Raw genomic sequence first — 23,101 nt, 5'->3', positions numbered from 1 at the left:
GTGTGGAAGTCGCGGGTTTGATTCCTGGTCAGGGCACACAGGAGAAACAACCATCTACTTCTCCACCCCTTCTCTCTCTTATCCCCTCCCACAACCAGTGGCTCGATTGGTTCAAGCATTAGCCCCTGGTGCTGAGGAGAGCTTGTGGGTCCCAGCATCAGCCTCAGGCACTAACAATAGTTCAGTTGAGTGAAGCATTGGCCCCAGACAGAGGCTGCCAGGTGGATCCCTATCAGGGCGCATGCAGGAGTCTGCCTCTCTATCTCTCCTCCTCTCACTAAAAAATAAAAAAGAAGGGGCTAGTCAACAGGAGCCAGCTAAGCAAACGCCACTGGGTGAGACTAAGCCTCTTTGGCTTGGTACTTTGGCGAGGACACCCGTGAGGGCCAATCCTATGGGAGTGGACTCTGGGAGGTGGGGTCAGAGCAGGCTGTGAGGCCAAAGAGGCTGCCGCTCAGAGGGAGGGTGACAGGGTGTGAGGGAGAAGTTTCACCAATCTCGTCGTTTCCCGTGTCATTTTCAGGCAAGTCAGCCTCTTCCCTGTTCCTAAGTCAGCTGCCCTGCGGGGACGGGAGGGTCCCGTGGCTCTTCTGTCCTCGGCTGAAGCATGGCACGCCGGTCCACGTGCAGCAAGCCTACTGCATGCCGGTCCCGGCCCCGGTCTGGGCTGCGGGAAGAGGCGAGGGAAGCCCACCCCTGACCTTCAGGGAGTGGAAGCTCCCACCCACCCAGGTCCGTCCGGGCGGCACCGTGTCAGTGGTTCTCAGAGTCAGTGCCGCAGCCCGGGAAGTCCAGGGCACGGGAGGGGCTAGGGGCTCGTTCCGCGTCTCTCTGAAGCTGAGAGACACTGCGTACTCCACAGTGCGTACAGGGTCCTGGCAGGAAAGAGCTGGGCTTCATGTCTGAGACATATTTGGGCCCAGAACCCATTTCTCATGTCCTATGTCTTCACATTCCACCAAGGTGCTTAGCAGCCATGAAACGCAATGTGGGACCCAACAACCCTTCTGTCTTCTTCCAGCCAGGTGTGCTTGGGCATCCAGGTGTGGGCGAGGTATCCGAGTGCACCCCTTTTCCCATGCTGAGGGCCCCTTCGGAGGGCAAACAGAGGGCTGCATTGGACATCAAGGTCATTAGACACACACTTGTGTGTGTGTGTGTGTATTGAGGACCTACTATGGAAGCAGCTACCTTGAATGCTGGGCGTTTTCTGACATCATGGAAATTTCAGTCTGCCAGGTAGGGTAAGGGCAGCCCTGGCCAGTCAGCAGGCAATTTGAAAGTGTGGTAAATGCCATGGTTGAGGTGACCGTATGTCCTGGTTTGCCTGGGTCTATCCTGCTTTATACCTGTTGTCCAAGGATAATATGGACAGGTGCCTGCCCCCTCTTGTTCCCACAGATGTCCTGGTTTTGACCATAGATCCCACGGCCCCATTAGTTATAATGAGTGCAGGCCATGGACGTACAGATGAGCGAGGGTCAGGGAAAGATTGTTGGAGGACGTGACAATTAAAAGTTGAGTCCCGGAAAACTGAGGAGGAGGAGGAGGAGGTGGCCAGCGGTGGATGCGGCGCTCAGACGGAGGAAATAACACTCGCAAAGGGGGTGCGGGGGACGGGGCTCAGCACGTGCAGTAGCCGGGAGAGGGCAGGGGGATGGGGCTCAGCACGTGCGGTCGCCCCGATAGGGCGGGAGTCGTCGCTCAGCACGTGCGGTCGCCCCGATAGGGCGAGGGATGGGGCTTAGCACGCGCGGTCTCCCTGAGAGGGCTGGGGGCGGGGCTCAGCACGTGCAATCGCCCCGAGAGGGCGGGGTACGGGGCTCAGCACGCGCGGTCTCCCTGAGAGGGCGGGTACAGGGCGGGGGACGGGGCTCAGCACGTGCGATCGCCCCGAGAGGGCTGGGGGCGGGGCTCAGCACGTGCGATCGCCCCGAGAGGGCTGGGGGCGGGGCTCAGCACGTGCGATCGCCCCGAGAGGGCTGGGGGCGGGGCTCAGCACGTGCGATCGCCCCGAGAGGGCTGGGGGCGGGCTCAGCACGCGCGGTCTCCCTGAGAGGGCGGGTACAGGGCGGGGGACAGGGCTCAGCACGTGCGATCGCCCCGAGAGGGCAGGGACGGGGCTCAGAGAGTCCAGTAGTATCACCTGCCTCGGGGTGTCTACTCCTCGGGGCCACGGGAAGCCTCTGGCCTGGCGGTAGGCAGAGAAGTGCCATGATGTAGTCCACACTGCAGAAGAACCTCTGTGGCTATGAATGGGAGTATGGCTGGGATCGTGAGCTGAGGCTGGTCAGCAGAGCCCTAAACTGGTGAGGAGACTCTCGGCCATCCAGCGGGGAGGTGCTGGCAGCCTGGGAGAGGAAGCAGTGGAGAGCTGGAGAGGGATGGATGGATGGATGATGGATGGATACATGGACAGATGATGGGTGGGTGGGTGGGTGGATGGATGGATGGATGAATGGATGGATGGATGGATGGATGAATGGATGGATGGATAGATGAGGGATGGATGGATGGATACATGGACAGATGATGTGTGGGTGGGTGGATGGATGGATGATGGATGGAGAGGTCTTCAGCAGCTGGAATAGACTGATTAATTGATTGACTAACTGACTGGCTGTGGTGGGGAAGAGAGGAGAGAGAGTGGAAAGTCTGGCCCGTGTCCGAGCGTGTAACCAGATGATGTAGTCTACAGCGAGACAGGGAGCATGGGGGAGAGGGAGACAGGGAGGTCAGTTTCAGTCAGGACAAATGTGAAGTGTCCTTGCTGGGTCTCGGCCTTTTCCAGAGCATCAGGGCTGAAAGGGCAAAGACAAAAGGACATTCAAAAAAAAAACAACAAAACACTGAAACGTGCTCGGAGCTGAATGAAACAGAAGTTGAGTCAGAGAGCTCTGGATGGAGCAGCCCCGCTCCTGGCACGCGGCGTCGCTGGGCCCGTTGCTGGGAGTCAGTGGAGTGAGTCTCAGCACCAAGGCCCTCTGTGTGGCTCTCCGACAAAGCAGGTGGAGACAGAGCCCTATAAGCCTCCCTCCCCCCGCCCCGAGCACAGAGCTCCCTACTTCTACCCCACGCTCCTGCTCCCGGCCCAGCTGAGCCATCCAGCTGTGACCCAGCCTTCCTCGGGCAGAGACAGATCTTCAGTCTGACGGCTGGGGGCTCTCACAGACCTTAGCCACTGCCCTGCGCCGTCCACCCCAGCGCCAGTCACCTGACAGCTCTTCCTCAAGTCATCCCCAGGGCCACAGGGGCGCGATTGGGTCGAGGGCAGAAGGGGGGCGTGGCTCGCTTTGGGCCAGAGTTCTAAACTGATGTGGCAGCCCTGGGGTCTTCTGAGGTTGTCTGAGGTTCTCTGCTGGACAGTCTGACCATTTCAGGGCTTGAGGTTGTGGGTTCACGGTGTATTCACATCATCCGTCTTGGTCAGGACCTGAGAAGCTCAAGTGACTGCCTTTATCTGTCTGTGATGATCCTACTCTTTCTCAGCAAAAGAAGAATAAGAAAAATGGCTCTGTGGGACATCACTGTCCACAGGACTTGGCTCGGTGGTGACACGGGTGTAGGAGGGGGCGTCCCCTCTTCAGCACGGACGCACTCCTCTCACCAAGGGGAGCCCGTCTGGTTCGGAGACCAGGATGGGCCCGCGATCTGGAATCCTGAGCCACCTGCAGGTGCAGGACTCACCGCCACCCCTTCCGGTTGTAATCCAGAGGGCCGGCCTCGGCTCACAAAGCCAGAAAGTTCCAAGTTCAAGCCTTACCTCCTCTGTCATGATAGGGACCCAGGGGCCAAGGTGCGCCTTTCAGAGAAAGCCGGGGTGGGGGGGACGTTCTTGGCCCTGAAAATGCACCTAACTAAGAAGGACAGCCCGAACTGGGTGAGCTTCCCTTCTCCTGAGCCGTCCCAGGGAACAGATGAACGTCTGGATGTTACAAAGTGTCACGATGTGTTCTTTGTTTCTCCTTGTTCCTGCTGTAGCTCTTTGTCCCACGCTCTCTCAGCAAACAACAGTAACCATTTGGAAGCTGTTTGCCACCAGCCTTTTTTTTTTGCTCTCAATTCACAACAATTCTGCTCAGAAGGAAATGTGCCATTTTTTTTTCCTATCGTAGCCTTGTCAGCCATAGAGCGATGACCGGGTTCTCTGCGTCAAACGTCCATTTTGTTCCAGCTGTTCTGAATAAACACACATCGATCAAAAGCCTACGACGGGCCTGTTTCTTCCAGGGAGACTTTTTCGGTCAGGCCGGAACCTACCGGAGAACTCCCTCCGGGTCAGACTTGCGTGTAAAGCACTTGGTGCGGTGTGGAGCCCTTCTGGGAAAACCAAGCAGTGGAGCTGGGGGAAGTATTTTATCCTCCACAGTGACCTCTGGCCTCCGGCGAGTTCTCCTCTTAACCCAGCCCCCTCGTAATTAAAGCTCAAAGGTCTGCAGGTGCCACGATTCTATAAACTAACCCACTCCTGTTTCACTACGGCTGGAGGACCAGGGCTGGCTGAGCAGAAAATGGGGACACAGTCGTGCCGGCGGCGTGCATGAACGGCCGCGACCAAGCTATTCCCAACCCGAGCGAATACGGTCAGCCCCTCCCTGTGCAGGCGGAGAGAGAGCATTTGCAAAGATCACTCGGAAGAACGGTGGGCCGTCGACTCCACTCCGGACTCTTCTTCTGACTTCATTAACCTGTGAGTCGCAGAAAGAAGACACAGCATCGCAAGAGAAGCAAGCAGTGCTGAGCCCAGGCGGAGAGCTTTCCAGGGGGTGAAGAAGGGGTCCAGAATTTTCTTTTTCCTTAGAGCACGCTTTGATGATTGCCCCTGATAGGCTATTTTTTTTTTAACTCATCAGATAAATCATAATTTGCTTTATGAGCAATCTTCTAAGTTGGAAAAGCAAAGACTTTCTTTTGGCCAATGTGTGAGCTGGCCGAGACTAAGAGCCAGCATGCAATAAGAAACTTTACAAGAGCCCTGGACAGTTGGCTCAGCAGTAGAGCATCAGCCCGGCATGTGGAAGTCTCAGGTTCAATTCCCAGTCCAGGCACACAGGAAAAGCACCCAGCTGCTTCTCCACCCTTCCCCCTCCATCCTCTCTCTCTCTTCCCCTCCCGCAACCATGGCTCGATTGATTCGAGTGTGTCATCCCCAGGCACTGAGGATGGGTCATGGAGCCTCCACCTCAGGCACTAAAAATAGCTTGGTTACGAGCATTGGCTCTAGATGAGCACAGCATCAGCCCCAGATGAGGGCTGCCAGGTGGATCCTGGTCTGGGTGCATGCGGGCATCTGTCTCACTATCGCCATTTCACTTTAAAAAAAAAAGAAAGAGGCCCTAGCCGGATGGCTCAGTGGTAGAGCGTCGGCCTGGCGTGCAGGAGTCCCGGGTTCGATTCCCAGCCAGGGCACACAGGAGAAGTGCCCATCTGCTTCTCCAACCTTCCCCCCTCTCCTTCCTCTCTGTCTCTCTCTTCCCCTCCCGCAGCCAAGGCTCCACTGGAGCAAAGTTGGCCCGGGCGCTGAGGATGGCTCTGTGGCCTCTGCCTCAGGTGCTAGAGTGGCTCTGGTCGCAACAGAGCAAAGCCCCAGATGGGCAGAGCATCACCCCCTGGTGGGCATGCCGGGTGGATCCCGGTCAGGCACATGCGGGAGTCTGTCTGCCTCCCCGTTTCTGGCTTTGGAAAAATACAAATATATATATAAATAAATAAATAAAAAAGAAAGAAAAGAAACATTACAAGCTTTTCCACCTTTTCTAGTCAATGCCAACCACCCATCTAAAGCTGCCTGGCTGGGCGTTGCTGGGTCTCCCCTACTCACCAGCAATTGTCCCTCATCCCACACCAGCCCAGTTCCTGGGACAGAGAGGGGCCTAGGAGCTGGAGAGCTTTGCTGACTCACACCTCGCGAGGTCTAGAAATAGAGGAGCCGCGTTCTGCTTTACAACCTCCAGTCACGTTGGACCGTGATGATGATTCAGCGGTCACCGGCGCTGGCACTTGTCACGATCGACCGGACACCGTGAAGTGTCAGTCTGAGGAGGCTGAGTCACCTGCTTCCTGGGGGAAACAGCGGGAGAGAGTGTCGTTCGGACGGTGACTTGCTACCAGTGGAATCTGGTGTGACGGCTCTGGGTTCCCCTGTAGGCTTCAAGCTGTGGTCCAGACGGCGAGGTCCTTCCTGGGAGGTGAGGCGGAAATCTCATAAGGTCTTGAGTCCCTTCCAAGTCCCGTTCCCTAAGACGCAGGTCGAGCTGGAAATGTCCTCAAAAGTAATCAGCTTCTGAGAGCTTTTGTCCTTCCCAGCTTGGGGGCCACGGGGCAGCAGACAGCCCCTGTCCTGCCGCACCGGTTAGGAAATCCTGACCCCGGGTCACGATCGATGTAGGCTTCCTCGCTGCCAAGAGGGAGTTCAAGTTGGGTTCTGAAAACAGGCTGAAGAGCCAACCTCCACAGAAATGTCTAGATCTGCCCTTCAAGGGCGGTTTCTCCGGAACTCCCAGGAGCGGCAGGATATTAACGAGGAGAAAAGAACAATGATCATCTGGGACGCAGAGTGCCACTTCATGTCACTTTAAAGAATGAAGAGGCTTCCGGCTCCCCTCGGCTGTCCGCTCGCACTCACCAAGCCTGGTAAATAAGCACGGCCCATGGCAGGTTTGATTTAGGACAGGGAAACTGTCTAATGACGCGATGCTTTCTCTTCCTTCTCTGTAGCAAGCAGGACAGCCCCTGCCAGTTTTTTGGCTTAAGAGCTGTGGCTTTCCAAAAAAGGAAAGAAGGGAGAGAGGGAGGGAGGGAGGGAGAAAGGGAGGGAGGGAGGGAAAACCCCGGTCCTATTTATGAGAGTAGATGCACAAACACAGGCAGCAAATGCACCAAATTTCTTTTTTTATTATTTTCACAAGGCGAGAATAGTCATATTCCGAGGCGTGGTTTAATGGGCTCTCCAGGGCATTTATTTGGGATCATATCTGTCCGTGCCCATAACATGCTGGAGCGGTTTTCACAGAAAAGGCACCTTGTTCGTGTCCTGGGCGCTCTGGCTTCTGATGAGCGCTCCCCCTGGGCTCTGCCCCTGAGAAGCCAGGTCGGGGCAGCGGCCGGGCAGCACTTCTCTCCCTCCACGCCCGTAATCCACGCCCGTAATCCCCTCCGAGGGGGAAGGCCAGGTTCCATACTCGCTCTGAAAGGGGTCTGAGACCCTGAGCCACGGAGACTTTGATCTGAAGCCCAAAAGCTCTTATCCCCACACACATTCACTTAATCTTGCAACTCAAGAGGGACGGGCCATTTCAAAGTGGTTCTGGGGGACCCAGGGAGCACCTTCGGGGGGCACGCAGGGGGGACTCGCGGGTTTGATGACCAGGGAGCCAGTTATCTGTGATACCCGCTCTCAGGAGGGAAGCGCCGCCCCCTCGGAGAAGCAGGGGGGGCCACGAAGAGCATTCCTCAGGCAGGCAGTCGCTGGCGGGGGCGCCCCGGGGGAGGGGGGCAGGCTTTGTGCACAGAAAACACGCCGCAAACACGAGAGCCGCCCCAGGGAGGCGCAGACAGGCTGACCTCCATGGCGGCCCGGCTCGTCCCGCCCCACCGCCCGCCGCTGGTCCAGCCTGCCTGTCTCTCACACCCCAGGTCCCCTCAGTCCCCATCTGGTGGCATTGCCCCGAGCTGTATTTCTTCAGGTTTCAGAGAATACCCAGAAGAATTTGCACATTAACAGAAAACCCTAAATCGAGACGTTTTCAAGTCTCCATGTAATTCAACAAGTATGGATGGAGAGGACTCATTTCTGATCCCTGGGCAGTAAGCACAGCGGATACAGAGAGGAACGAGACAGTGTTTCTCCCTCAGGGAGGTCACAGTCTAACAGGAGAGGAGTTACATTGTCAACGATTTCTGATATGTTATATAAATGCGACCAGCCAGGTCTTGACACAAAGTTGAAATAATCATATCCTGAGGCGTGGTCTAATGGGCACAGGGGATACAGAGAGGAACGAGACAATGTTTCTCCTTCAGGGAGGTCCGGTCTAACAGGAGAGGAGTTACATTGTCGACGATTTCTTTTTTTTTTTTTTTTTTTTTGTATTTTTCTGAAGCTGGAAACGGGGAGAGACAGTCAGACAGACTCCCACATGCGCCCCACCGGGATCCACCCGGCACGCCCACCAGGGGCTACGCTCTGCCCACCAGGGGGCGATGCTCTGCCCCTCCGGGGCGTCGCTCTGCCACGACCAGAGCCACTGTAGCGCCTGGGGCAGAGGCCAAGGAGCCATCCCCAGCGCCCGGGGCCATCTTTGCTCCAATGGAGCCTCGGCTGCGGGAGGGGAAGAGAGAGACAGAGAGGAAGGAGGGGGGTGGGGGGTGGAGAAGCAAATGGGCGCTTCTCCTATGTGCCCTGGCCGGGAATCGAACCCGGGTCCCCCGCACGCCAGGCCGACGCTCTACCGCTGAGCCAACCGGCCAGGGCTGTCGACGATTTCTGATGTTATATAAATGCGATCAGCCAGGTCTTGACACAAAGTTGGAATAATCATATCCTGAGATGTGGTCTAATGGGCTCTCCAGGACATTTATTTGGGATCATATTTGTCCCTGCCAATAACATGCTGGAGCGGTTTTCACAGAAAATGCGTCTTGTTCCTGTGAAGGCCTGCGGGAGGCCCCAGCGAAGAAATTCTCTCGTTGGGATGCAGGGATAGTGACAGAGAAGATGAACTATTTGAATTGGTCTGTGTATCCGTTCAGATTATGTTTGGCTGCACGTAACAGAAAAACTCAAATAGCAATGGTTTAATAAAAAGAGAGGTCTTCATCTCGTGTGCAGGAAGTCCAGCATCCGACCCTCTGCAGCTGGTAAGGGAGTTCCGTGTCCTCATCAATATGCCTAGGTCCTTCTATCTTGCTTGTCTACCGGCCTTAGTAGACAACTTCTAGTCTCAAGTTTACCTCATGGCCCCAAAGTGGCTGCCAGAGCACCAGACAGCTCATTTAAGTTCCAGGCAAGAAGGGAGAGAGCGCAAAATTGATGTTCTCATTAAGGAGCTCCTCTAGAAATCTACACAAGGGGAGGGGAGGGGAGAGGAGGGGAGGGGGGGAGGGGAGCGTAGGACAGGGGAGGGGAGAGGAGGGGAGGGTAGGACAGGGGAGGGGAGAGGAGGGGAGGGGAGCATAGGACAGGGGAGGGGAAGGGAATGGAATAGGAATAGACTCACGTGTATCACAGAAGAGTGTTTTGTTCTCTACGTGTGTGACTGAGCGGATGTTGAGGGCGTGTCTCGAGTACCAACCATGAAACGTGTTTCCAGGTAGAAGAGGTGAGGGGGCAGGGGAATAGCTGGAAAGCAACGGGCTCCGAGAGAAAAATGTGCCTGGGAGGAGGGTGAGACCATGTCCTCCCTGTGACCCGGTCGTGACAGAGGGCTCCGCTCTGGGTCTGCTCAGTCGCGGGAAACAGCTTCGTGTTTCCTGAACGGGCTCCGTTCCACAGCGCAACACCAACGCGACATCACGTTCACGGATTCCCGTAAAAACTCAGTGGGCTACACGAGTCAGTACTGCTGGGTGTGGGTGTGGGTGTGTGTACGCGTGCAAGAGGGAGAGGGAGTGTGCCATCTTCCCCAGAGAGCCGCAGGGCATGTATCCTCCTTGGGGGACAGCAGCTGTTCAATGGCAGGAAGGGGGTCCTTAGAGGACAGGAGAGACACAGGGGTTTCAAGGACAACCAGCGCCCGGAGGAACAAACACGCGGAAAGGAGGCAGCCCCGAGGTCACGTGACCTTAAGAATCCGATGTCCACTACGAAAACACCGACCCTCTCTCTGAGTCAGCGGCTGTTCTCGGACCCTCACGGTGTAAGTGGCCCTCTGATGTCCTGCTGACAGGACGCAGCACGAGGACCTCCCTGGGTCCCCTGCCCCGCCCCCCACCCCCGCCGTGCAGGGCACTGCTCCCAGGGCTGCGGGGAGCCTGCTCGGAGGACAGTGGTGTGTCCTCTCTCGGGGAGGACAGTGGCGTGTCCTCTCTCGGGGAGGACAGTGGCGTGTCCTCTCTCGGGGAGGACAGTGGCGTGTCCTCTCTCGGGGAGGACAGTGGCGTGTCCTCTCTCGGGGAGGACAGTGGCGTGTCCTCTCTCGGGGCTGCAGTGGTGTGTCCTCTCTCGGGGAGGACAGTGGCGTGTCCTCTCTCGGGGAGGACAGTGGCGTGTCCTCTCTCGGGGAGGACAGTGGCGGTGTCCTCTCTCGGGGAGGACAGTGGCGGTGTCCTCTCTCGGGGAGGACAGTGGCGGTGTCCTCTCTCGGGGAGGACAGTGGCGGTGTCCTCTCTCGGGGCTGCAGTGGTGTGTCCTCTCTCAGGGAGGACAGTGGCGTGTCCTCTCTCGGGGAGGACAGTGGCGTGTCCTCTCTCGGGGCTGCAGTGGTGTGTCCTCTCTCGGGGAGGACAATGGTGGTGTCCTCTCTCGGGGAGGACAGTGGCGTGTCCTCTCTCGGGGCTGCAGTGGTGTGTCCTCTCTCGGGGAGGACAGTGGTGTGTCCTCTCTCGGGGCTGCAGTGGTGTGTCCTCTCTCGGGGAGGACAGTGGCGTGTCCTCTCTCGGGGAGGACAGTGGCGTGTCCTCTCTCGGGGAGGACAGTGGTGGTGTCCTCTCTCGGGGAGGACAGTGGCCACGAGGAGAAGCGTCATGAACCTGCACGGGGCACAGGGCAGGTGTCTCCTGTGCTCACGGATGTCGGGGTGGGATGGGGGGGGTGGACTTCTATTTCTAACACTCGTAACTCCTCCAGGAACACGGTAGAAAGAGATCATAACACTAACGAATATTTGCTCGGTGTTTATTAGGGGTCCGGAACCGCGCTCAACGTTGTGCCTATTTTTTTTTTTTTTTTTTTGTATTTTTCTGAAGCTGGAAACGGGGAGAGACAGTCAGACAGACTCCCGCATGTGCCCGACCGGGATCCACCCGGCACGCCCATCAGGGGGCAACGCTCTGCCCACCAGGGGGCGATGCTCTGCCCCTCTGGGGCGTCACTCTGCCGCGACCAGAGCCACTCTAGCGCCTGGGGCAGAGGCCAAGAAGCCATCCCCAGCGCCCGGGCCATCTTTGCTCCAATGGAGCCTCGGCTGCGGGAGGGGAAGAGAGAGACAGAGAGGAAGGAGGGGGGGGTGGAGAAGCAGATGGGCGCTTCTCCTGTGTGCCCTGGCCGGGAATCGAACCCGGGACTTCTGCACGCCAGGCCGATGCTCTACCACTGAGCCAACTGGCCAGGGCCAACGTTGTGTCTATTTTTATCCCACTGAAGCCCCCCCCCACTGTGAGGCCACAGGAGGGTCCACCATCTCCATTTTATGAATGGGGGAGAGGAGGCCTCACGAGGGTAGGAGCGTCGCCCGCTCCCGGCTGGACAACGGCAGGCCTCTCTCTGACTCGCCCCGCCTGCCTGCCTCCCAGCCGCCTCTGAGAGATCGGGACACTGGGATGATTCACGAGAGGCAGGAAGTTATGGGCAAGGTTGTTTCCCCTGCTCCTCCCCTCCTAAGAAACAAGACAGACTGAACTCCTAACCACCCCCTGGCCCCGTACCTCAGCATGGAACCCCGTCGGGAAACGGGTTCATTGTGGGCAAGGGATGAGGTCACACCGGAACAGGGTGGGTGGCTCGTCCCATGTGGCCGGTCTGCTTCTGAGACGGCGGTCGTGTGAGGACACCAGGGGTGGGGGACAGCGTGGGAAGGGGAGGCAGAGCCGGGAGACGTTCCCCTGCCAGCGAGCAGTGCCAGGCTCTCTCTGGCCGTCCCCGGGGTATGAGAGAGCCTGGACAGGTGTCCGTCACGGCCCTCAGAGGGGGCCGACCCCGCCGCCTCCGTCTCCCGCTGCCGGCTTCCAGGACTGGGGGGACGAGGCACCGCTGTCCTTTCCAGCCCCCCGGTTTGTGGGGGAGCAAACACACAGGGGGAAGAAGGGACCCGGCCAGATCGCACACAGCCTCCTGTGTTCCCATAGCAACAGGATGACCGGGGCTCGAGGGGACGGAGACTTTTGTTCCGACTGAGAAGCGGTCAGAGCCTCAGCCGCCCACGCCCGGTGTGCAGTGTCTCCCTCCCGGCGAAGGTGCCGAGGGTGGTCTCCCCTTTTGCTGCGTGCCCTGAGGGTCCTGACCCCTGGGGCCTGCACTGCAGGTGCCGGCTGCAGACATGACTACTTGTGTTTCTGCAAAGGTGGACCATGCGGCAGCCATGCATCCCCGTGGGGACCCCGGCCAGTGCCCGCATGGGGGCCAGTCCCCCTCAGACGCACTCTACTCTGGGCGTTGAGGGGAAGGGCCCAGCCCCTGGGGAATGGGTGACCCAGACAGGGCCTGGGCAGGGCTGGCCGCCTCTGTCTTAACCATGAATCCTGGGGACGCCAGCTGAGCGTCCAGCGCTCACGAGACCACGTCCACTCACTGACGGCAGCAGGAGTTGAGCACCGACTTCCCTCCGAATGGGAGCAGACGGAGACTCGTCCTCACTGCCCGTCCTCCTCCTGCGCCTCCAGGGAGGTGACCCAGGAAGGCGTGCCGTCCAAGCCCCCATGAGCTGGCAGAGGGAGCCCCGGGCTGAGCAGCAGCGTCCCCTTCTGACCAGACGGCCACCGAGAGCCAGGCCACTCCTGTCAGGAGCAGAAGGAAGCGTGGCTCTCCCTGGGCTGTTGTCTCTCCACACACTTGAGCCAAATGGAACAGCCCCTTAGCGCGAAGGAACTTCAAGGGCATCTCGTGGGCAGAGGCGTCTCCTGGAGCCCGGCTGGCCCCGTCCTGTGTCCAGTGGGAGAAGCTCTAAGGACCCCTCTCCTCCTCTAGGGAGGAGAGGCGGCGGCAGCACCAGCACCGTTTTTGTTGCCGTTGTTGTTATTATCATCGTCCTGGGCAGCTGGTGGATGGGGCCTCTGCGCCCGTAGCCCTTCGAGAGACCACACGCCTTTCTCGTCTGCATCGCTGAGACCAGTGGTCTTCTGGGGACTGTGAGAACGCGGATTGCTAGGTCCCCACCCAGGAGAGTCCGCTTCAAGGGCCCCGGAATCCGCATGTTCACCCGCCGAGTGGGATTCTGACGCAGAGCCCCCGGGCGACCACACCTGTGGAAGAAGCCCCGGGCTTAGATTTCCCTCCGTCTTCAGCTCGGACGTCCTGGATCAGATGAGCTCTCAGGTTTCTCCGGCCTCGTGATGCCAACGTTCCCCACACGGAGCTCACGGGTATCTGTTCATCTCGATGGGAGCGACTTGCCCTGCTTACACTCCTGGTGGCTCCGGTGTCCTCTAGCCTCGTCCTCTTCCCTTTGACGTTTCCAGCAAACTCCCGCCACCGTGTCTCCGGTCATGCAGTGTCTGTCTGGGGCCGGAGAACCCAACAGAGTCGTCTTAACATTCGATAGGGAGATCCCACAGATATCCCCGAGGGCACCGAGGATAGCGGGCACCTCACTTGATCGGCCCGTCCGTCTGGCCTCCTCTTCAATACTTAATCGCTCCTGACCACGGTTTCCTACCAGAGGGACCTCCTGGGAGGCGTGGCTGGGTTTCAGGACACCTGGAAACTCTCTGAGATGTCACATGAAATTCTGTCCCAATGACAAGCACGCAGGCATTTTCCAGAGAGGCCCGGGCACGGCCAGGAAAGTTCAGCGTGCATGCTGCCAGGTTCACGCCGTGCGGCAGCCGCAGAAGAGGGGGTGCTCTGTGGGGTTGGAAAAGCTTTCCAGAACCCCGCCTCATTCTGGGAACTCGGGGAAACTAATTTCACATTTTAGAAAGAAAACCACAGGGAGGGATAGCTCAGTCGTTGAGAGTATCCTTCAGAAACACCGAGGGTGTGGGTTCTGTCCCCCGGTCAGGGCACGCACGGGAAGCGACCTGTGAATCCGTCCCCAGTCAGGGCACACACGGGAAGCGACCTGTGAATGCGTCCCCAGTCAGGGCACACACGGGAAGCGACCTGTGAATCCGTCCCCAGTCAGGGCAGGCACGGGAAGCGACCTGTGAATCCGTCCCCAGTCAGGGCAGACACGGGAAGCGACCTGTGAATCCGTCCCCAGTCAGGGCAGGCACGGGAAGCGACCTGTGAATCCGTCCCCAGTCAGGGCAGGCACGGGAAGCGACCTGTGAATCCGTCCCCAGTCAGGGCAGGCACGGGAAGCGACCTGTGAATCCGTCCCCAGTCAGTGCAGGCACGGGAAGCGACCTGTGAATCCGTCCCCAGTCAGGGCAGGCACGGGAAGCGACCTGTGAATCCGTCCCCAGTCAGGGCACGCACGGGAAGCGACCTGTGAATCCGTCCCCGGTCAGGGCAGACACGGGAAGCGACCTGTGAATCCGTCCCCAGTCAGTGCAGGCACGGGAAGCGACCTGTGAATCCGTCCCCAGTCAGGGCAGGCACGGGAAGCGACCTGTGAATCCGTCCCCGGTCAGGGCACGCACGGGAAGCGACCTGTGAATCCGTCCCCGGTCAGGGCACACACGGGAAGCGACCTATGAATGCACAAACATAAAGAAGTGGAACAACAAGTGAATGCTTCTCTCTCTCTCTCTCTCTCTCTCCCCCTTCCCCTCTCTGTTTCTCTAAACATCAATCAATACAAAATAACAACAAAAAATAGAAGTAACATTCCATACAGAATCATTGTAAGACAATTAGAGAAAATGAAAGACGTGCCCATAATTACAGCAGACTCTATTACTAAGTTAGAAGACATTAAAAAAAAAGATACAAGACATGAAAGAACATGAACCAGAATTAGAAAACAAAAAAATCTGGAAATATTGGTTAGAGCGTCATCCCGATACACCAAGGTTGCAGGTTCGATCCCCGGTCAGGGCACATACGGGAACCAACCAGTGAATGCACAAATAAGTGGAACAACAAATCAATGTTTCTCCCTCTCCCATCCAAGTACTAACCAGGCCCGACCCTGCTTAGCTTCCGAGATCAGACGAGATCGGGCGCGTTCAGGGTGGTATGGCCGTAGACGTTTCTCCCTCTCTCTCTCTCACTCTCTCCCTCCCCTGAAATCAATAAATATATGATTATTTCTAAAAAAGAAAGAATGAAATCATTTCGGAAATGAATAGTGAATTCATCAATAGGATACAAAAGCAAAAAAATAGATAATACTTGAAATAAGGGAAAAGAGAAAAATGTTTTAATCTGAAAGAAATGAAGAAAAAGATAAAGAGGATAGAAGAGAAAGTTACAAGCTTCAGAGACAGGCAAGGTCTTGAACATCCGGGGAAGGGGCGTCCCTGAAGAGGAGACAAGGCAGGAAACGGACCGGTCCGGTTCAGAACTTCCCCAAAGTCTCACCCTCCCCACGCGCGGAACCCCACTGTGAAAAGAGAACACCACATCCCCCCGGGTCTCGAGCAGAACAAGGCACACCAGGGAAAGGCCAATCAAATTAGCGCACTTGAACGAAGAGGTCCTGTTGGGCATCTAGAAAGCACCTTGCGATTTACAAGGGACAGAAAAGGGTCGCTGTTATCCCTGTGGTCATTCTGGACTTTCTACCCTCTGTGTCCTGGCTCCCGGCCTCTCAGCTCCGCCAGACGTCTGTCTGTCCAGCGGAAACCACACACCTCGGCTCCAGACGGACGACGGTTGGAGGACTGACCAGAGGTCCCTTGCATACGGCAGTTTCTCCGATGTCGGTGCTTCTGCGCGCTGTTCCTTCGTGAGCCTCCCTCTGCTCCCCTCCCTCCTCCTGTGAATGCCTGGACCAGAGGTCGGGCACCCGGCTGCTTCTGCATGGGTGGACTGGGGGGGTGGGGGGGGACTGGGGGGGGTGAATACTGTCTGGAGAAAGCACAAAGGAATTGTCTGTGGTCATGAAAATAGTTTATACCTTGAACAGGGTGGTAATTGTTTCTTTGTTATATATTTTTTAATTTATTTTAATTATAGTATATTAGTTTGTATATATATTACACATAGATATACAATATATAGGATATTATGTTGACACATAATATCAATAGTACGCTCGTTTCAGGTTTAGAACCTGCTGATTCCACATCACTGTCCCTTAGGTTCCTCCCCCAACCTCTTCCACCATCAGTCTGTTCTCTGTGTCTGTGAGTGTGTTTCTCCTTTGTTTGTTTTGTATTTTTATTTAGATGTCACATACAAGTGAAATCGTACAGCGTTTGTCTCTCTGTGTACCGCTGACTTAACTCTACGCCAGGGGTCCCCAAACTACGGCCTGTGGGCTGCATGCAGCCCCCTGAGACCATTTATCCGGCCCCCCGCCGCACTTCCGGAAGGGGCACCTCTTTCACTAGTGGTCAGTGAGTACTGACCACCTGGACTACTGTATGTGGTGGCGCCACACACTTACATCACTTGTTACGGCTAGCAGTGACAAATATGGAACTGGACATTGACCATCTCATTAGCCAAAAGCAGGCCCCGAGTTCCCATTGAGATACTAATCAGTTTGTTGATTTAAATTTACTTGTTCTTTATTTTAAATATTGTATTTGTTCCTGTTTTATTTTTTTACTTTAAAATAAGATGTGTGCAGTGTGCATAGGGATTGTTCATAGTTTTTTTACAGTCCGGCCCTCCAGCAGTCTGAGGGACAGTGAACTGGCCCCTGTGACAGGTTTGGGGACCCCCGCCCCACGCCGTGTGCTTACCCTGGGGGTCCATCCACGTCACTGCCCCTGGCTCCGTGTCACTCCCGTTGTCAGTGAGTTGTGTGAGTCCATGTATTTGGGGTGTCCGCCCCTCATTAGATACGTGATTTGCAAACATTGTACCTCATTTAGTGAGCTGCCTTTCATGTTGCCGCTGCTGCTCTTGGCTGCAAGGAAGCTTCTGGTGGCATGACGGAGTCCCTCCTCTTTACCTCTGCTGTTGGGGTCAGACTTTTAAAGATCATCCCAGAGACCTGAGTCAAGGAAGTTTCTGTCTGTGTTTCCTTCAAGGAGTTCTATGGTTTCGGGTCTTACGTTCAGGTCTTTAATCCACGTTGAGTTCATTTTCATGCGTGGTGTGACACCGTGGTTAAAATTTTACTCCTGGGTATGTATGTGGCTGTCTAGTTTTCCCAACACCACTTATTGAAGAGACTGTTTTTTCCTCCACTGTATATTCTTTTTTTTTTTTTTTTTAATTTTTTTTAATTTTTTTTTATTTATTCATTTTAGAGAGGAGAGGGAGAGACAGAGAGAGAGAGAGAGAGGAGAGACAGAGAGAGAGAGAGAAGGGGGAGGAGCTGGAAGCATCAACTCCCATATGTGCCTTGACCAGGCAAGCCCAGGGTTTCGAACCGGCGACCTCAGCATTTCCAGGTCGACGCTTTATCCACTGCGCCACCACAGGTCAGGCCTCCTCCACTGTATATTCTTAATTTCTTTGTCATAAATTAATGGACCATATAGGCGTGGCTTTATTTCTGGGCTCTGTTCAGTTTCATTGATCTATGTGTCAGTTTTTATACCAATATCATACTGTTTTAATGACTATAGATTTGTAATATAGTTTGTAATCAAGAAGTATGATAGCTCCAGCTTTGTTCTTCTTTCTCAAGATTTCTCTGGCTACTCAGACTTTTTTTGTGGTTTCATACAAATTTTAAGATTATTTGTTCTATTTCTTGGGGGGGAGGTGAACACCATTGGAATATTGATAGAGATTTCATTAAATCTGTAAATTGTTTTATGAACATTTTAACAATATTATTCTTCTAATCCATGAGCACAGAATAGATTTCTATTTATTTGTGTCATCTTCAATTTTTTTCATTAATGTCTTAGTTTTCAGTATATAGGTCTCTCGTCCCCTTGGTTAAATTCATTCCTAGACATTTTCTTTATATCATTTTATTTTTTTAGTGAGAGAGACAGAGAGAGGGACAGATAGGGAGACACACAGGAAGGGAGAGAGATGAGAAGCATCAATTCTTCATTGTGGCACCTTAGTTGTTCATTGATTGCTTTCTCGTATGTGCCTTGACCAGGGGGCTACAGCTGAGCCAGTGACCCCTTGCTCAAACCAGCAACCATGGGGTCATATCTATGAGCCCACGCTCAAGCCGGTGACCTCAAAGTTTCAAACCTGGGTCCTCTGAGCCCCAGGCTGATGCTCTGTCCACTTTGCCACCACTTGGTCAGGTGGTGCTTTATTCTTTGTGATGAAATTTCAAAGGGGATTGTTTCTTTATCTTTCTGATAGTTCATTTTTCATGTATAGAAGCACAACATATTTCTGTGTAATTATTTCGTTTCCTGCAACCTCGCTGAATTCATTTATTAATTCTAACTGTTTTCTGATGGCATCTTTAGGGTCCTCTACATATGGCATCATGTCATCTGCAAAATAGTGACAGTTTTGCTTCTTCCTTTTCAATTTGTATACATTTCTTTCAAGCTAATTTCTCTGGCTTAGGACTTACAGAATTATGTTGAATAAAAAAAAAAGTTCAATCAGGAGATCTTAGAGGAAATGCTTTCTGCTCTTCATCACTGAGCATGGTGTTGGCTGTGAACTTGTCATGATGGCCTTTATCACACTGAGGTGTGTTCCCTCTGCGTCCCTTTTGTTGAGAGCTCTCACCGCCAGTGGATGTGGAACTGCGTTCAATGCCTTCTCTACGTCTACTGAGATGATCGTGCGATTTCACCTCTCGTTTGGTTCGTGTGGTGTATCACGCTGACTGCGGATGTCGAGCGCTGCGTTCAGCTCAGGACCTGCCCACGGCTCGGGCGGAAGGAGACACCGTTGCGTTCAGCTCAGGACCTGCCCACGGCTCGGGCGGAAGGAGACACCGTTATCTGCGTGGTCTTTCCTGGTTCATGCACGTTGGGTTCTGCGTGGAGTTCCAGGGTCCACTTACCCCTCCTGAGCCAGGGCGCTGTTTCCAAACCTGGACCCTTTAAAGATGAGAGAAATCATTGTGTCTTTCCCCCCAGAACTTAACAGTCCGTCCTGGTTCACCCCAAGAGCTTATTACAGAAGCAAAGCTTACCACACCAAAACCACCCACAGGGAATCTCCCACCCAACGTAGACTAGATAGAACCCGATGGAAACAAAAACACACTTTGCAAAATCTGCCGATGGGTTTTTGGGCTTTTTTTTTTTATAAGGCAAAACGGTTTGTTACTTTTTAGTAATGCAGGGAACTCCAGAGATCCAGCCACTTCCCAGACCTTGCTCAGCTAAGAAAAAAACATCTCAAGCTGACAGGTACGCCCAGGTCTCCTGAGTCAGAAACCCCAGAGCCTGTCCGGACAGGGACAGACAGTATCCCATTTGGTCCCGGTCCTCACATTCACCAGAAGCTACAGATTCCATCCCTACGTGTTAACAGCCAGGACACTGGGTACCCACAGAGACAGAGGACCAGAGGACCTCAAGTTGAACGTGACCGTCTCTCTCTCTGCACGCAAAAGTCTGTGCTGTGTGTGAGAAACTACATCCTAACCCCATCTGGCAAGTGTTCCTTAACAGGCTGCTCAGATATCTGAAACCGATCCTAACCCACGCGGGCCCCCCGCTGACCACCACGCTGCCGGAATGGTGCGGACCCCTCTCACGCCTGCTCACCAGCCCACAGGCCTACGGGGTGAGTCAGCGTGTGGGGTGTCACGGGGCGGGGGCAGCGCTGAGGAGCCCCGGAACCTGGCGGTGGCTCCTGAGGTGTCACGGGGCGGGGGGCAGCGCTGAGGAGCCCCGGAACCTGGCGGTGGCTCCAGCCCAACGGGGTGGGGGGGGGGTGTTTTGTAAAACTTCACCCACGGGGGGTCTTTTCTCTTTTCTTTTCTGTTGCTGCATGTGCCCCCCCCCCCGTTCTTCTTTGAACAGAAAAGAAAAACAAAGCAATGTTTTATTGTGACCAAATATTCTTAACCACAGAAGGCACTGAGGACCTGTCAAAGGAGTCAGTGCCCTGGTGAGAGGCTTTGAAGGCCCGGGGCCGTGCTTCGTAGCTCAAGGGCGTGGACTAAAGGATGCTGAGGAGCCATTAGAGTCAGGGGCAGAGCTCAGCGTGTCGGGGTGGCCCGAGGACAGGATGGCGGGGCTTGGGGCCCCCCTCTGAGGCTAGCCAGCTCGGCCCCCTTGTCAAAACAGAGAACCGCGTCTCAACGCACTCAGGGCTGGGCAGCCCAGGCGGTGGCTCTCCGAGCCTGGTCCCCAGACCAGCGGCCTCAGCGACCCTTAGGAAGCTGTCAGAAGTACAGACGACCGGGCCCCCCTCAGACAGCCTGGGTTCCGGGTCTGGCTGCTGCATTCTAAGAAGCTCTCCAAGGGGTCCCCGCCCAGGCTGAAGGGACCCAAGGTCACCCAGCCGGGGCTCACTCTCCACGTCATGCGACACGGTGGCCTTCCCACAGCCCACAGAAGGAGAGCTGAGATCTTAATTCTTTGCCCCGGGGACCCTCTGTCTGAGGATCACCGGCCAGACCTATTCCATGTCCACCATTCTCCACGACGGTGACTTTCACCCTCTCTGACCTTGTGACACTCATCCCCCCCCCAAAAAAAAAATGAAACATTCTATCAGGTCACAGTTTTAAAACATAACAGGGGCTGTGTTCTGAGAACTGGGAGAGAGGGTCAGGCCAGCATGAGAATGTCCCCAAACCAACACTGAATCCTGCCAGGCTCTAAGATCTCAGGATTTTGCCACCTTTCCGATCCTCGCCAACCCCCTTTCAGGTATCAGTGCAAGAAGCCCACCGGCTCTCCTGTGACCTCCCCTGACCAAGGAGGTTGTGTTACGGTGACAGTCTCCAGTGGGGACTCGGGGGGGGACGCCCCACTGTACCCGCAGGGCTGGAGACAGCCCGGGCAGGACGGGACAGTTAGACAAAGGAGAACGAAGTGTATTTCTTACACAGAGCGCCTGCTGCTGTGTTCTGCCCTCAGCGTGAAGTAACTAGTCTCTCTCTCTCCCTCTCTCTCTCCTCCCCAACCCCTCCATCTGTCTCCAAAACTCCAGGAACGGCTCAAGGAGGACGACGCGGACTGCATCGTCAGTCAGGACGAACTGGCCATGAGCTACCAGGAGCAGTCCCCCTCCGCGGGCAGCCCCCCGGCGCGGCCGGGTCTGGGTCTGGACAGGAGCCCTTCGCCCCCGACGCCGCCCAACAAGGAAAACATTTACGAGGGGGACCTGGGCCTCGGAGGATTCGAACTCAAGCTGGGGCCAACCCCGGGTCCACCCCCGCTGAACTAAGGGGTGGGCGCGGTTTCGCGGTGAGCCCCCGCCCAGGCACGCGGGGCTCACGGAGGACCCCAGGGTGCGCCCAGGGGCGGCCGCCCCCGCGGGGGGATGGGAAGACGCAGGAAGAGCCCTGTCCCGTGTGCCCTCCGGCGCCGGGAGAAATGAGAATTGATGAGCTGAGCGTCGCTCTGCATCGATGCTGGGGATGCTTCCCGGACCGGGTGGGCGGGCGGGCAGGAGGGGGGGGGGGAGTGGGCGGAACCGGGACACGAGCGGCTGCGGTAAGAACGGGAGAGAAAGGGAGACACCCGGCTGGGTCTGCAGGCGTTTCCAGCTCCCAGGGCCCTGCTCTTAGATTTCGCATTTTATTCCCTTTGTTAGAGAGGGTTTGAAAGTGAGGAATAGGGTTTCTGAGCAGAAGCCTCCCGAGTGGACGGAATGCCCAGTTTCGCTGGAAGCGGTCACTTTTCTGTTTTCAGGAGCCGGACTCCCTCGTGCTCTTGGTGATGAGGCCAGGGCTTCTCTGCAAAAGCCTAGATGAGCGCCGATGGCCTCGCAGGACCTGGGGGACGGCCCCACGGGGACCCACTGACCTCTCCCGCGTCCTCCCGGGCTGCCTCTCCCAGGCCCGGCGGGGGGGGGGGGGGGGGGGGGGGTTGGTCACAGTGGGGGGTGCACCGTGCTTGCTGCTCTCCAGCCCAGGAGGACCTCCTGGCAGGGACGCCGGCTTCTTTGCTGCTTTGCTCCGTTTCCCCTGAAGAACGAGCCTTTCTGAGTGTGTTTGAGTCACTGCTCAGGTCTGCACAGCGGGAGATGAGAGGCCACAGCGGGAGATGAGAGGCCACAGCGGGGGTCCTCGGCTGCACAGGGGGAGATGAGAGGCCACAGCGGGGGCCGCCCCGACCCGTCCACAGAGTCCGGCAGGCACCGTGCCGTCCTGCAGGAGCCGGGGCGAGAGGCGCGGAGCTGGTGGCCGAGGGCCGGACCTGCTCAGGAGTGCAGAGGGCCACTGCTCCTTCCAAGACGTGGCTCGTGACGCGGGACAGAGGGACCCACACGAGAGCTTTCGATTCAGCGGCATGACTGTGCCTTTTCCGCTCTAAAAATACCTCAGCCTCGCTTCTCTTGATACGCAGATGTTACTTCTAGACTCCAGAAAGCTGGCCCCGGCTGCCTGGGCCGTCGCAGTCTGAGTCTAGGAGGGGGAGAAGGAAGTCTTCCTCGGGGCCCTGAGCTTGGAAGTAACACGTGCCCTGCTGGCCGGTGGTCAGGCCTTAAACGTCGACCACGGGGGGGGGGGGGGGGCCACACCGCTCCGCACGCTCTGCCCATCGACTCTCCTGCTTCCCACACAGCCCAGTCCGGGCACACACTGTTTATACTCGGCGGAGTGTGACTCTGGCTGTGCTGGGAAATCACAGCACACGGGTCAAGCATGCTGGCTCCTCTCTTGGCTTAATCCTAATAAAGTTTTGTTACAAAGCACGATGATATCAGGCTAGTGTTTGCCGAAGCACTTTCCTCCCCGGACCGGTCGGCAGCTCTGAGTCCCCGCTCTTGAAATGCCTGGGGAAGGAGGCCCGGAAGGGTGACGTAAGGGGGGCGCAGGGGTCCCAAGAGGCAGGGAGAGCCCACGGGGGCTGGCGGGCAAGTCAAATCCTCACGGGTGGCAGAGCCAAGAGCGGTGCTGGTCGGGGGTGCGGGCAGAGGGGACAGACACACAGAGCAGAGGGGGACAGACACACAGAGCAGAGGGGGACAGACACACAGAGCAGAGGGGGACAGACACGCAGAGCAGAGGGACAGACACGCAGAGCAGAGAGGACAGACACGCAGAGCAGAGGGGGACAGACACGCAGAGCAGAGAGGACAGACACGCAGAGCAGAGAGGACAGA

The 23,101-nt window shown here is 56.3% G+C and overlaps 1 protein-coding gene across 1 annotated transcript in view; it reads left to right on the top strand.

The window, feature by feature from the left end:
* The window catches only part of SLC9A9 (solute carrier family 9 member A9), a 471,491-nt gene extending 450,076 nt beyond the window's left edge, over positions 1 to 21,415 (top strand). The window contains exons 15-16 of the mRNA XM_066241551.1: positions 19,498 to 19,603; positions 20,981 to 21,415. Coding sequence (XP_066097648.1) covers positions 19,498 to 19,603; positions 20,981 to 21,217 — 343 coding nt within the window. The 3' untranslated portion in view covers positions 21,218 to 21,415. The remainder of the gene's footprint in view (positions 1 to 19,497; positions 19,604 to 20,980) is intronic.
* Positions 21,416 to 23,101: the final 1,686 nt, after the last annotated feature.

Source organism: Saccopteryx bilineata, chromosome 8 (genome assembly GCF_036850765.1).
Source record: "Saccopteryx bilineata isolate mSacBil1 chromosome 8, mSacBil1_pri_phased_curated, whole genome shotgun sequence".
NCBI classification, from domain to species: Eukaryota; Metazoa; Chordata; class Mammalia; order Chiroptera; family Emballonuridae; genus Saccopteryx; species Saccopteryx bilineata.
Note: the sequence above shows the minus strand (reverse complement) of the source record. Positions and strands in the feature narration are given on the sequence as shown.